The sequence below is a fragment of the Athene noctua genome, chromosome Z (assembly GCF_965140245.1).
Source record: "Athene noctua chromosome Z, bAthNoc1.hap1.1, whole genome shotgun sequence".
Lineage (NCBI taxonomy): Eukaryota > Metazoa > Chordata > Aves > Strigiformes > Strigidae > Athene > Athene noctua.
Genome location: NC_134077.1, coordinates 52627868 through 52641719, shown reverse-complemented (window position 1 = coordinate 52641719; position 13852 = coordinate 52627868). Strand labels below are relative to the sequence as shown.

Genomic DNA, 13852 nt, shown 5'->3' with positions numbered 1-13852 from the left:
TTGATCCCATTATCTATGTCATTGATGAAGATATTAAAAAGTACTGGTCCCAGTATGGGCCCTGAGGGACACCACTCATCATTGACCTCCATCCAGACATTGAGCCCTTGACCAGGACTTTCTGGATGTCACCATCCAGCCAATTTATGATCCAATAAATAATCCACCCATCAAATCCATATCTCTCCAGTTTAGAGAGAAGGATGTTGTGGGGGACTATGTCAAAAGCCTTATAGGAGGCCAGATAGATGACATCCATAGCTCTTGCCTTGTCCACTGATGCAGTCGCTCCATCATAGGAGTCCACTAGTCTGGTCAGGAAAGACTTGCCCTTGGTGAAGCCATGCTGGCTGTCTCAAGTCACCTCCCTGTCCTCCATGTGCTTTAGCATAGCTTCTAGGAAAATCTGTTCCATGATCTTCCCAGGCACAGAGGTGAGGCTGACAGGCCAGTAGTTCCCAGGGTCTTCCTTTCTACCCTTTTTAAAAATGGGTGCAGTGTTTCCCTTTTTCTGGTCACCAGGGACTTCACCTGCCATGTCTTTTCAAATACTATGGAGAGTGGCTTGGCAACTACATCAGCCAGTTCCCTCAGGATTCAAGGATGCATCTTGTCAGGTCCCATAGGTTTATGTATTTTCAGGTTCCTCAGGCAGTCATGAACCTGAACTTCTCTTACAGTTGGATGGACTTTTCTTCCCCAGTCTCTGCCTTGAGTTCCATTCACTAGAGAGGTATGGGAAGAGAGGTTTCCAGTGAAGAATGAGGCAAAAAAATTGTTGAGTACCTCAGCCTTCCCCTTGTCCATTGTTACTGGTTTACCAGTCATGTTCATTAGGGGGGTTAAGCTTTCTTTCACCTTTTTTTTTTTTTTTTTTTTCTGGCTGACATACCTGTAGAAACCCTTTTTATTTTTTGTATGCCTTGCCAAATTCAGTGCCAGCTGCACCTTGGCTTTCCTGACCCCATCTGTACAGAACCGGACAGCACCCATATACTCTTCTCAGGATACATATCCCTGCTTCCACTGCCTGTGTATTTCCTTCTTACTGTTTAGTTTGACCAGCAGGTCTTGACTGACTGGCTGTCCAGCAGCCATGCCTGTCTCTTGCCTTCCTTTCCTGATTTCTTACACCTGCGTACTAAAAGGTCTAGTGCTCTGTTGAAAGTGTCCTTAAAGATCTGTCATCTCTGTTCTACTCCCTTGTCTCTGAAGGCAGTTTCCCAGGGGGTCTTATTAACTAATTCCTTGAACAGCTGAAAGTGTGATTTCCTAAAATTCAGGGTCCTGAATTTACTCTTTGCCCTGACCTACATCCTTCAGGACTGCAAATTCTGACAGTTCATGATCACTGCAGCCCAGGCTGCCTCCAGTTTTGATGTCACCAATTAGCTCACTTGTGTTGATAACCAGGAGGTCCAATAATGCATCCTCTCTGGTAATGCTATCTAGAGTTACCAGAGTTATAGTTGATGTAATTTCTCTGCTTTCTTTACCTGAAAAAAGTAGTTATAATTAGTTGTCTTGTGTCTTTCAACAATGCTAATGTGTGTGATTCTAAACAAAATAGTTGGTGTGATAAGAGATTCATTAAGCACTAACATTAGTGTCCTAAGGTTTTCAAACACAGGAGTATCCCAAACAGACATAAATAACTTTTTATACATTAATAAAATTTCAAAAGATATTTTTAAATGGAGATTTAACATCTGGAAAGTTTTTGATCTCTTTTGGTCTGGTTCTGTTTCTCTGACCAGCCCTGTTCAGCAAAAGAAATCACTTAGCACTACGAGCAGAGGCATAAGCTATCTATGCAAGTGTGTTGAGACTTCAAATAAGTCCCTACTGGCATTTCCGTGTAACTTGTGGTCTTTGTGATCCATGACTCACACCTCCCATAGCCCTACCCTGGTTATGCAGGCACGCCACTAGCAGTCTAATAGAAATGTAAAATGACAGGTTTTACCACCGTGTTATTCAAAGATGTAAACTTCCAAAGCTGTTTCTTTCCTTACTCTTTGTTTTTTATGTGTGTAGCAACTATAAGATAAAAAACAATCAGAGGGATGTACAGGACATTGATTTCCCAGGGGTTTCCCTATCCAGTCAGGCACCAGAAGAACTGAACCTTAGCTCCTTCTTCTATTATTCAATGTGATTATAAAGGACCTGTAAAATCTTCACATTTGTAGAACTTTTAGAAAGTTGCAAAGGAGTAATGTTTTGGGTTTGTTTAAAACTTAATTTTATTTGTGTGGATTTTTCAGGACAACAAAGGAGAAAGGAATGGTGTAATAAAGGGCTTAACTTGGTACTGTGAAGCCAACAGTGTTAAGCTAACCTTCATTTTAAATCACTGGCAAAAGTCCAGCTGACTTTAATTGGACTAGCATTTCTACACATACATTTCGCAGCCTCAGAAACGATTTTTCCAACTGCCTGACTTGGGTGTATTTCTGGACAGGATTTCATCTTGCCCTTCTTTGCTCAGTGCTTGTATTCTCTTTGAATTTAACACTCATGTCAGGATGCTTTCCAATACAGTTGGCCAAATTGCTGTCAATCCATGCAAAGCAACAGCTGCTTTATGGAACTGGTATACGATTTAACACCAAACATTAGCAGGAGGGGTGTGAAACCTGAAAGAGCAGGTGCAAAGGTGTTAGGTGTCAGAGGAGATTCATAGAGGTCTTATTGCTGCAGGAGTTTTCATAGATGTTTTAATAGACAAGGGACTAAAGAAGGGCATGAATCTATATTAGGAAACAGGATTATGCAGTTAGGCTCAGGAAAGTGTCAGTTGATCCTGTTCTTGACACTGTGCTTCCAAAGTCTACTAATTAATATAGCATCACTTCAAAACCACTCCACTATCAGAGCAAGTCAGCAGCTAATAATAACAGCCCACTCCATTGGAGAACTGACTCATGCCTACCTCTGTGCAGCGGTGCCACTGACCTTTCCTTTACCTTTCGTATGAGTTCAATAAAAGTAACATCACCTTTCACTGTCTAATTTTTTTTATAATAGGGGATGACAGAAAAGTAGTTCTACAGTGTATGGTAACACTTAACAACAAGCAAAGGGGCATAATGTGAACACTATGACACGGCTATGCTGTTACAAAAACCATGAATCTAATTGTAAAAGAATTCAGTGGTAGGAAAGAATATTTGGTACTGTTCTGGCTCTGCATTCTCTGAAAACAGTTCAAAATGTCATTGAGTCCAATAGCTCAAAATAGGCTTTCAAAATCCTGGTTATACATCTTCCATTCATCAGTGAGATAATCTGAGGCAGATTTTATGTAACTACAGAACAGAAGCAGAGAGGAGAACAAATACATAGCACTATCACATTTGCATATTTTAACATAAAGAAAAATGTCTCTGGTGCCTACATACATGGATTGATGAGAGTCAGAAGGGAGTTGTAGGTGAAGGAAGAGAAAAGCATGTTATTTGTTATTCCATAAAGTGCAGCTAACGAGAGGTATTATTCATTCTGTGAGAAGAATAAAGTGGGAGAGTCTAACTGAACTTAATGCAGTTAATCTATTACTGAACACATTCCTATCAGTTGTTAAATAATTATAGGTAGTTGCATGATTGATCAACTCTTCCCAGATGTAAACAACACTTGGTAAGTCTGACTGTGATTTTTATTCATCATCATTGATCAGTGGGAAAGGCATAAAGACAACAGCCAGACCTATCAACTGAAAGCAGAGGTCATCCTATATTTTTGTTTTGTATAGAGCTCAGTCAGGTAAGATCTTCGTTCTACTAGTGCTGGGCAAAAGAGTATAGAATTGTACCTAATGTGAAGTGAAAGTGATGCTGAAAATCAAGGGAATTCAATGGAGGATATGGCCCAGTGATTTCTGCTTTTCTTATTGAAGAGATGCCAGCTCTCAAACCTGGGCCTCTGTCAAGCTTCTGAACTGCAGTTCAAAGTACAGTAAGATTCAGGTTAAGAAGTTAATGACTGGAAAACTCAGAAGAAATACAGAAAACGAGGTTTCTCTTCATCTGCTGTTTAGACTATCCATCTAATTCACTACTGTGGCTTGTCGTAGAGCTGGTTGCTACAGTTGGAGTTTAGAAGGAGGTGCGTAATTTTATGAATAATGAAAACACAAGTTACGAAGGTTATGATAAGTTCAAAGTAACTTCATGCTTTATGGTGTAAACACAGATTTGCAGGAATAAGATTTCCCAGAACTCCCTCATCTTTTACTTTGCAAAACTAATCCTGGTAATGTTTTCTTCCTGTCTGTTTTTAATTGACATGTTTTGTTTGCTTCCCCATCACCTGTGTTACTCTAGCCACATCAGTCAATTTCTTTCTGGATTAATTTGAGGTGGTACTGTTAATCCCAGTCTGCCAAATTCCTTCATCCAAAACTTGAGGCTCCGTGCAACAGTTTACATGGGCAGTGTGGACGCTGAGTGTATGTGACCAATGGTCGCTTGTATGTAGACTTTGTGTGAAGAATGTGTGTGACTGTGACAGAACTTTACCCTGACTGTGTCTGGTTATATGATGGCTATATGAGGGCTATGAAACCTAGTTTCAATCCTGTCAGGTGGCATATGCTGGCTGCCAAGCTGTCTTGAGGCCTCTATTTGGTCTCATCTTGAAATACAGACTTGGTAAGTTAAAAGTTATGTCTGACCTGTACAATCGTGATGGCAGAGGGACTGCAATGAATTAGAAGATACATGTGTCAGGATCACATGTGGGCATCACCATTTCATGGTTTGCTGTTCTTTTCTGCCTTTGTCGCTAGTGTTTGGGTTTTTTGTTTGGTTTTGTTTGGGTTTTTTACTTTTCTCATTTCTCTTTGAATACACTCCTTGCAGGGCAGGGAGACAGTTAAGAAGAGGCCAGGCTACCCCAAACTGCTTTTAATATAGTTAAAATATTTTTCATTCTCAGAAGATGACCCCAAGACTTCAGGTTACTAATACAGACTCAAGGATCTAATGTGATGCTTCAGAAGTGTAGAATGTTGGGGTATATTTTTTGAAAAAAGGGAAGAAATCAGGAAGTTATTAAAAATATAGATACCTTACATTAATTAAAGGAAGTAATGATAGATACCTCAGACTTTTCATAATATGTACCTGGAGTGGTCCTTAGTATCTCCAGACTAGAAATCAGGAAACCTGTGTTATATTTTCTCTGACACATTTTGACCCTGGTGAGTGACTTCTTGACACTGTGTTTGTGCTAGTTTTCTCTTATTTGCTTGTTATGACTATTAATGATATTAAAACTCCACAGTAAAGATGTCTCACAGCATCACAGAGCTTTATTTGCAGTTCTACATGCTCTGGTAATAATGATGCTGGTGTTGTAAGACACTACTAAGTTGCAGATCTGCTTTCCAAAGAATTTGACTTTTAGCAGTTTTCACCTTTGAAATCTCAATAAGCAAGCTGAATATAGAGTACTCTCAGTATTATTTTACTAGAACATCAGTGAGGTCTTTGTGCCATATTCTGAGATTGAGAAAATCTGAACTGTGCTTGTTTGAACTGTGATATAGAAATAGTTTTCCAGTATTTGTGTAAATGCCAGCTCCCTCTGAATTCTGCAAAGTTCTTAAACTGAAAAACATGTTGTAAATCCTATAGCCTAATTTTACAGAATTTTCGTTTTATTGGGAAGTGTAACGCTTTTTGGTCGTTGCTTTTGTATTGTGAAGGAGGAATGCACCATGAATTTACCATTTCTTGCTCCACCATTCTAATCTTTACAGTCTTTCCTAATCTTGATTTAGGCCTTTCAGAACTACTGAAAAAAAAAAACCCAACCCCAAACCCAAAAAGAATGAAATCTTTACATTCTGTTAATGATTGTTGCTCATCTCTGTACTGTCGTATTTTTCACTGAGAAAAACTGACAAGAAGTATGGTGGTTTGTGTGTAGGTGTACAGTTGCCTTATTTAGTGGCAAGTAATTTGGGGTTAATTATTGTATATCACATTATGTATATATCCAACTATTTATTTGCTTTGTTGACCACTAGTGCATATCGAACACAACACTTTCACTGGGTTATATGCAGTTACTTTTTTCATCTTTCTCATCTTTTCCCAGGTTTCAGTTAGTTTAAGAAATGTGTGTAGTTCACTGTTCTTGTGTTAGCTTGTACTTTGTATTAGATTTTATTTGCAGTTGTGAAAATCTTGACAGTTTTAGATGCATGCTGTTAATAATAAATGTTACTCCTAAGTGTTTGTTCAGTAGTCATAGTTTCCTTTGTTATATTCATAATTTTATGTGCTTAAAGCATTGCATAGGTATTTATAAATTGTCATGTTCATGGAAAATGTTATCTGACATTGCGCATGATATACACAAATACATGGAAGTTTTTTGTTGTTTACTATTAAAAAATTACTAGGGGAATATATGTCTTCAGCAGCAATATGTACCTAAGCAAAGATAAGTTGCTTGGACACAATCTGAAAGGGGCTGGGAAATAAAGCAATGGTTTAGAAGCTGCTTACTTTGATATAGGACATAGAAGAAAAAGCATAAAATGTATCTGAGCTTATACTGTTTCAGTACCATGAAACTTGATTCTACACAATTTATCTTCTGAGTAACTATTCTGGGACAGACCAGATGACTGATTTTTATTAGGCATCTTTTCCTTGTTGTTTAAGGATACAGGACAAAATTTAACAATCCAAGGAGCTTTATGGAGCAAGCCTTCAGTTGTATTTGTGCCTACCTCTTCCTGAGGTACTCTGAATTGGTGGAAGAGCTCCTGACTTAATTTTGGCCTAGAAGCTTGCCTGAAACATAGAAGCCTCTTGTCTACACCGGGGACTGGCCAGATATTTTCTATGCAGGCAATTTTTTTTTTGTTTCTGAAAAAGACAATTTTAACAAGTGCTTCATTAATGTATAAGGAAAAAAGAAAGAAAAGGAACTTTAAAGAATTTCCAGTAAACATCAGATGAGGTTTGTAGGTTTGCTCTGTGGGGCAGTACCAAAGATCACATGGGTGGGTGGTATTACTGAGGATTTCAGTGTGTCCAGTGTCTGCTCCAGGTCTCTGTAAATTCTGTGTGAAGGGAATTGTTCCTGTAAAATGAAAGTCCAGCTTCATTACAGGCTTTCATAAGTAAGTATATGAATAAGTATGCAGTTATATTTTTATTAACAGACACTTAATAATAATAATAAATTTCATACCTTAAATTACTTGGACACACCCAGGTTACTTGGACATAGTATGAATTGAGTAATGCAAAATAGCAATGAAACACTAAAAACCACAAGAAGTGATAACCTCATGCTCTTCAAAAGTAGCAAAACCCCCGCCTGCTTTGTGTACAGTGTATGTGCCATTCCTCAGGTTTCTTGTCCAGGTCAGGAAAAGATCTCTGCCATATCTGACTTTTTTACCAATATTTGTTGTATTTCAAATTTTTACACATTTGCATCAAAGCCAGATATAAAGTCTAGAAATATCGTTATAATATAGAAATAAAAGAATCCTTTGGGAAGAGATTAACTCAAAACTTTTCCTGCTATGTTTGTCACCACCTGAAAGAAAGTATATGAAAAACCCCTCATGTATCTAACAACACTATGAGAAAGGAAAGAAAAGGAGGGAGAGAAAATTTGCCATAATTCTGGCAAGCCACAAAGCTGTAAACTGTCATGTTCAGTTGTTGGCAGTGTTTTCAGGTGTAGGTTTGTGTACTATCAGTGTCATGCACAGGTAGTCTGTGGCATTAAAAGAAAAATAATTTTGATGACAGACATTTTGCAACAGTTTCCTCAACTAAACAAGTTCTAAGTCAGACCAAGTATGTCACAGGGTGCCAAACAGATTTATCTCCAATGTGACTTTCCCTAATTTGGGGATTTTCTTTATGAAACTCAAGAACAGATGAATCCAGTCCAAGTTGCAAGGTTCTCCCACTTGGTAGCCAGTTAGTGGTATTTGTCAAACTGCTCTGGTGTCCAGCACCATAGCAAGCAAAAGCCTTGTGCATTTTTGTGAAGTAACTCTGTGCCAAGGCAAGAAGAAGCTCTACCATTTCTGTTTGTAAATCAAAAAACCATGGAGATACTTATTCCTGGTATCATAGGAGGCAGGTCACAGATCACAAACCTTCTGATCTCTGCTACTGAAGTCAGAATGTCTTTCTCCTTAATATACTGTCTTCCACTTACATTTATAAGGAAGCTGATTTCTGACTGACATTCCATGAAAATCTTGTTGCTGAGTTTTATCAGGCTATGTCTGTTCAGTCTGGTGTCAAAAGCACCAATTTACATAAACTGTAAAGGTTCCATCATCAGTCATCAAAATGATGCTACTGTAATAGGTTAGAGCCATAGGATGACATTCTTAGTTTCAGTTGAATGTTTTTCCCTATAGCGTATTGTCACAGCAAAAGAAAATTGTTGTATATGCTTAAATCACAAGACGCCACCCTTTGAATACTATCTCTTCAATTGCTGTTGCATCTTGGATCAGAAATGAAAAAAAGTTTTTGTCTCTATTCTGCTGTGAAAGTGAGCAGTTTTGGTCATCTCTTGGTGAAGCCACCAAATATATATTAAAAGAGTCTTCGTATATATTTGAAGGACACTTCCTGTCCAAATATTCTGGTGAGGTCAGTTAATGCCTGTATGCTACAGACATTGCTGCTCTTCCTCTTCTAATGGTTTTAATGAAAACATATGAAGAGTATTCACCCAAAGTGAGCTACTGGATCCACTTAAGTTGATGAGAAACCTGTAATTGATCTTTACTAGAGCCTAGCTTTCGCTCCTAATGTGTGTCCTTAATTTACAAGTTTTGAAGATGAGATGACTTTATAATGGGAAAGAGCAATAATATATGCAGACTGCGTGTAGCTGCAGCAGTAATACTATGAAAATTTAATGTAACTCATCAACATAAATTTATTTTTTGAAACAGCAGACTTGTTTTGGTTTCAGCTCAGAAAATCATTAATTTGGTACTTAATTTCATGCACGTGACTCATCTATTGACTTGGAACAACTTCTGTACTTAAATTTAAACATATGATCCACATTTTTGGGGATTTTAACTATATGAACATGATCCTGCCCTTATTGCGTGTGGTTCTTCAATCACCTGTGAATTATTAGTACTTGATATTTTGTGAATATTGCATATGCAGCCAGCTTTCTCAGTCTTTGTAAATGTGATGAAAGGTTTGTGTGTACAAAAATAAGGTCTAATAAAACGCAAAGTCTCTTTTTATTAACTTTTTAATACTTAGATCGTCACAGCAGTAATTATTCTATTAGACTTTAAACTTTGTTTAAATGTTTGAAAGATGGTAGTGCTCCAAAGATGAAAGGGCATAACATTAAATTTCCAAGTAAACAGTTTGGCATCAGATTAACAGTGTCTGTGGATTAACTCTGCACAAGATTTAGGATTTTAGTGTTACAAAATCAGAATAATGCCATTTGGGTGAAGACTTGTTTCCACATATGTTTCTTGGATTTAGTTTACAATGTTACCACCAAATGAAGTGCTGTTTGAAGACATACATTTTTATACTTCAGAGGGTTTTGTTACAAAATATGTGAATGAGTGTTGTTACTAAGGGGTTAAATGCCTTTGCCTCTTCAAGTTTGAGTCCAGTTAGGAAGTCTGATGGTGGACTGGGCTGTAAATATACAAGCATATCTTTGTGAAAGATGTCTTCTGCCTCTAAAGATGTTTGTACCCTGTTTCCTTAATTGATGATTTCTCCAGGAATGTCAATGAGATTATGAAGAGGTTAAATTTAGAGCTCTGTGAAATAAAATCTGGGGATTTGATTTGAATGCCTGAGATCTAAGTGGGCATTTTGCCCATAGCATGCTCCTTTGTCATATATACCATACTGCTTTCATCAAGTTAATGAGATGCTGAATGCTAATTTATGTGTTTTGGGAGGTAATATATGTAATATCCCGATCCTACTGAAGTGGTACAAATTTTCTGTGAATACACTGAGTCTGAAATTTCTGGGCAAAAACACATTTGTAGTGCATTGATAGACATTTTTGGGTTAATCCTTTGTATGACTTGTCATACATTGATTTTGATGGAATGCTGTTTCTGTCATATGTTTACATGTAATTGAAAAATACACTATTTTTGAGGTAAGGCTTGATAGGACTTTACACCTTTTCATTCATTGGTGCTAAATAGTAGGCAGCTCATGATGAACTTGCATGCAACCTTATCAGTAAATCCCTTTCATAGCAAAAAGCAGAACAGAAATAGAAACACACCCATTAATCAAATAACTTGTTCAACTCAGGACATGGTGTCCTTTTCTTTCAACTGAAGGTTTACCTGTCAGAGAGAAAGAGAAGCAGTGAAGTTCTACAATGTTATCTGGATTATTTCTATGAAATAAATTATTAAGATAAGCAAAATGGGGCACTTTGTCAAATGAAAATGACAACAGTGATTAAGCATAAGGACCACAATAAGTGGGTCCTGGTAGCTAGGCTACCAAATATAGCTATTTTTTAAAATGGAACTTGCATAAAGCCTAAATACTGATTGATTCAAAGTCACATAATAGAGGAAAATAGCAAAAATCAACATCAAGCAGAAATAAATTATAACGTAAAAATGATAAGGGAGCCATGCTTGTTTAAAAACGAAATGTTATAAAAGGTGCAAAAAATCCATCAGTCCTTCAAGAAGAAATAAAATACCCAGGGTTTTATTTAGAAAATATAATACATAGCTGCTGTAATTTCCAATGCATCATATATCATAGGTGTTTGTTGGTAACATGTCAGAGACAGATTAAATAAAAATCCATTAGGTTTCAACATACTATAGAAAATGGACAGGTTTTGTTAAATATTACCCTAAAAGAACAAGTACTGCAGGCTTGCAGCTTACACAGTATAATCATGACTCCATATATTCTGTGGCATGCTGGACCAAATTTTATATCAAGAGAGTCTATGGCCTCATATATCGTTGGTACATTTTTATGGGAGTACAAACTCCTGAAAAAAATGTAAGTTCTCATCTAATCAGGTATTAAACCAACATATTTTCAAAACTGGCAAAAAATGCTTCGTTTATTAAAAAACTAATACCACTGTATTAATGTTATTTTTAATACTTAATGCAATACAGCACTTTCAGAAAAGTATATAAAATAGTTACTGCTGTTGAAGAAATACCATCTTACCACCTAATGTTAAAGTTGCCAAGTTGTTTCAGCATGACAGGTGACTGCATGTGAAAACAAAGTGTGAACTGAGTGAACTGATGTCACTCTATTTTAAAATAATCTGCTGCTTGGTGTTTAGAAACTGTGATTTTCTTCTTTGGGGATGTTTTGAGAATATTTTGGGTGACATTTAAGCCTGTGGGATATTGTTTTAATTTTGTGCCTGTTAAATTCCTTTTGGGGAAAGTTTGCTGAAAGAAATGTGTGAGCAATTTTAGCAAATTCTGAATGCAGAGAAACTTGAAATATTGACTTGGAGTTTGGAATTGTGACAATAATTTGAAACCACAAAGTAAATGCAGTGTAAAGATGGTGCCAATTATTTTCTCTGTTCTCTCATTGCTAAGATCTAGAAGAGTCACTCTAGTTTCCTTGTTCAAAAGGAGCTTGTGTTTTGTTGGAAAAAAAGATCCAGCATCTGGAAAAATTACAGTATGAGTGTTTACTGCTGGTAGTCAGTCCTCGAAATTACAAAATAGTATGGAATTGAGAAGCGTTAGAATAAAATGTGTGCTTCCCTGTTCTGAATCAGGAGTGAGACATTTCCATGGTAATGCCTCACCAAGGCAGTGGTGGGCAGATTTTTAAATTATATCTTTGACTTGAGGAACTCTGAATTTCTATTATATTTTTGAAAGGTAAACTTAATTGCGTAGTCGTTTGTAATATGAAAACTTCACTAATTCTCCCTGCAAATATTTCCCCAAATTTTAAGTTCTGGCAGCAATATGAGGCTATATATAGAAAAAACAAAACAAGAAAACAACCCTACTCCTCCCCCCAAAAAAACCCCCACCCTAACCACTGCTAAAAAAAATCTCGAATTAAATTAGCTCTGACACAGTACGAAGCTATCAGTGTGAGCATATTAAATGGTAAGGGTCAAATTAAGATGAAAGTCTGTCAGTACTGCAGTAAGAAGTTTGGCTACAAAATATAACAAAATGGGACTTGATTCTCGATAAATAATAATAATAATAAAATCCTTCTGAAGGATTCAGAATATATTTTATTACTATTTAATTTTTTTCATAAATTATATTGTGCTTGAATTTTGCTCACTTGGAAGTAGAAAATATATTTGGTTTGGGGTTTTTGGTTCATAATTATTTTCTACACTCTAAGAAACCTTCAGGCAAAGACCAATGAAATTTTTTTGCTATTTTGTCTTCTGTATCAGGATCTATGGAGCTAGATTGTGATGGTGACATATGATTAGAAGCTCAGAGACATAATTTCAATTCTAAAGTACATTTTGTGGTTAACATTTATACTGCTTTGACATTCACTTTAGCTAGCTGCATGATTTTATGAATGCTGGTAGTGTGAATAATTGATTCAGTACACAGAGAGCTTTATTTAACACATTTATTTCTTTAACAGGTATATTTTACATTTGTAGTTAACCTTCATTTCACTAAAGGTTTATTACTTAAAAATGTAATTCCTTTGAAAATTATTCAAATAAAAAGCTCTGGTGCACCTTATTATATATTTAGTTAGCAGTATGGAAGATATATTTTTAAAGATCTTTGAAAAATATTGGACCAAATTTTCTGTTAGCTTAAACTGGCAGATTAATTTTCTAAGTGTCTCTTAGCAGTACACTCTCACTGCATAATAAAGTTATAACAAAGGAAATCTATGTATTTTTGATGGAGTTATAAAATCTCTGATTTTGAGAATGGTAACCTGGCATCTATTAATTATCAAACTATTGTAAATTGTAGAAGTATTTTGTCACTTAAGAAATTCATATGTAACCTAGGAAGAAACCATCATCGTCTGGTTCCAGTCTTGGTATCATCTGAAAACATATTTTTTTTTAGAATTAAAATTTTATTCAATAACATGACAGTGTTAGACAGGTGATGAACATTTTGTGAAGTATTTATTTCTGAAATCGTTTTCCTATAAAATAATGACTAAGAGATAAGTTGGCAAAATGTTGAGTAAAAAAAATCATGCCATTCTTGCTTTTCTAAGTGCTTTGAGAGGAATAAAAATGTTTGATTAATTAAATGTCTTCTTGTATTTGCAAAATGTAACTAAAATAAAGCACCACTTCTTTCTAGCTAAGTAACCTGAAACAAGTCACAGTTGTGGATGTCTCAGCAAACAAGTTCCATTCTATTCCAATTTGTGTACTCCGGATGTCTAATTTGCAGTGGTTGGATGTTAGCAGCAACAACCTGAAAGATCTCCCAGAAGATATAGACAGGTAGTTTATATTTAAATTCATTGAAAGTCTTGTGAACTATAAAGTGAATCTAGAAAGTAACAAGCTTCAGGAGACACCATTAATGACAAACAACATAAGAAAAAAAAAAAAATCACATTTGGAAATGCATCAGATAGTTTTGCATGTAAGATTTACGAAGATTATTAATGGACTAGGTCAGAGAACAGAAACTACATTTTCTATCTCATTGATGGCAAACTGCAAAGGCAGTTTCTCTACTGTTCAGTTACCTAATTATGTTTTCTGTTGCATTCATGATAATTTGTCATTATATCCAGGCATTGTTCTTTGGGAAGTTCATGAGGCATACTCTGCCCCATTTCCAGCAAAAGGGACTCAGCATATG

At 36.2% G+C, this 13852-nt stretch overlaps 1 protein-coding gene across 1 annotated transcript in view; it reads left to right on the top strand.

Moving 5' to 3' along the window:
- LRRC2 (leucine rich repeat containing 2) overlaps window positions 1–13852 on the top strand; it is an 83207-nt gene that overhangs the window by 61408 nt on the left and 7947 nt on the right. The window contains exon 6 of the mRNA XM_074931782.1: window positions 13340–13485. Coding sequence (XP_074787883.1) covers window positions 13340–13485 — 146 coding nt within the window. The remainder of the gene's footprint in view (window positions 1–13339; window positions 13486–13852) is intronic.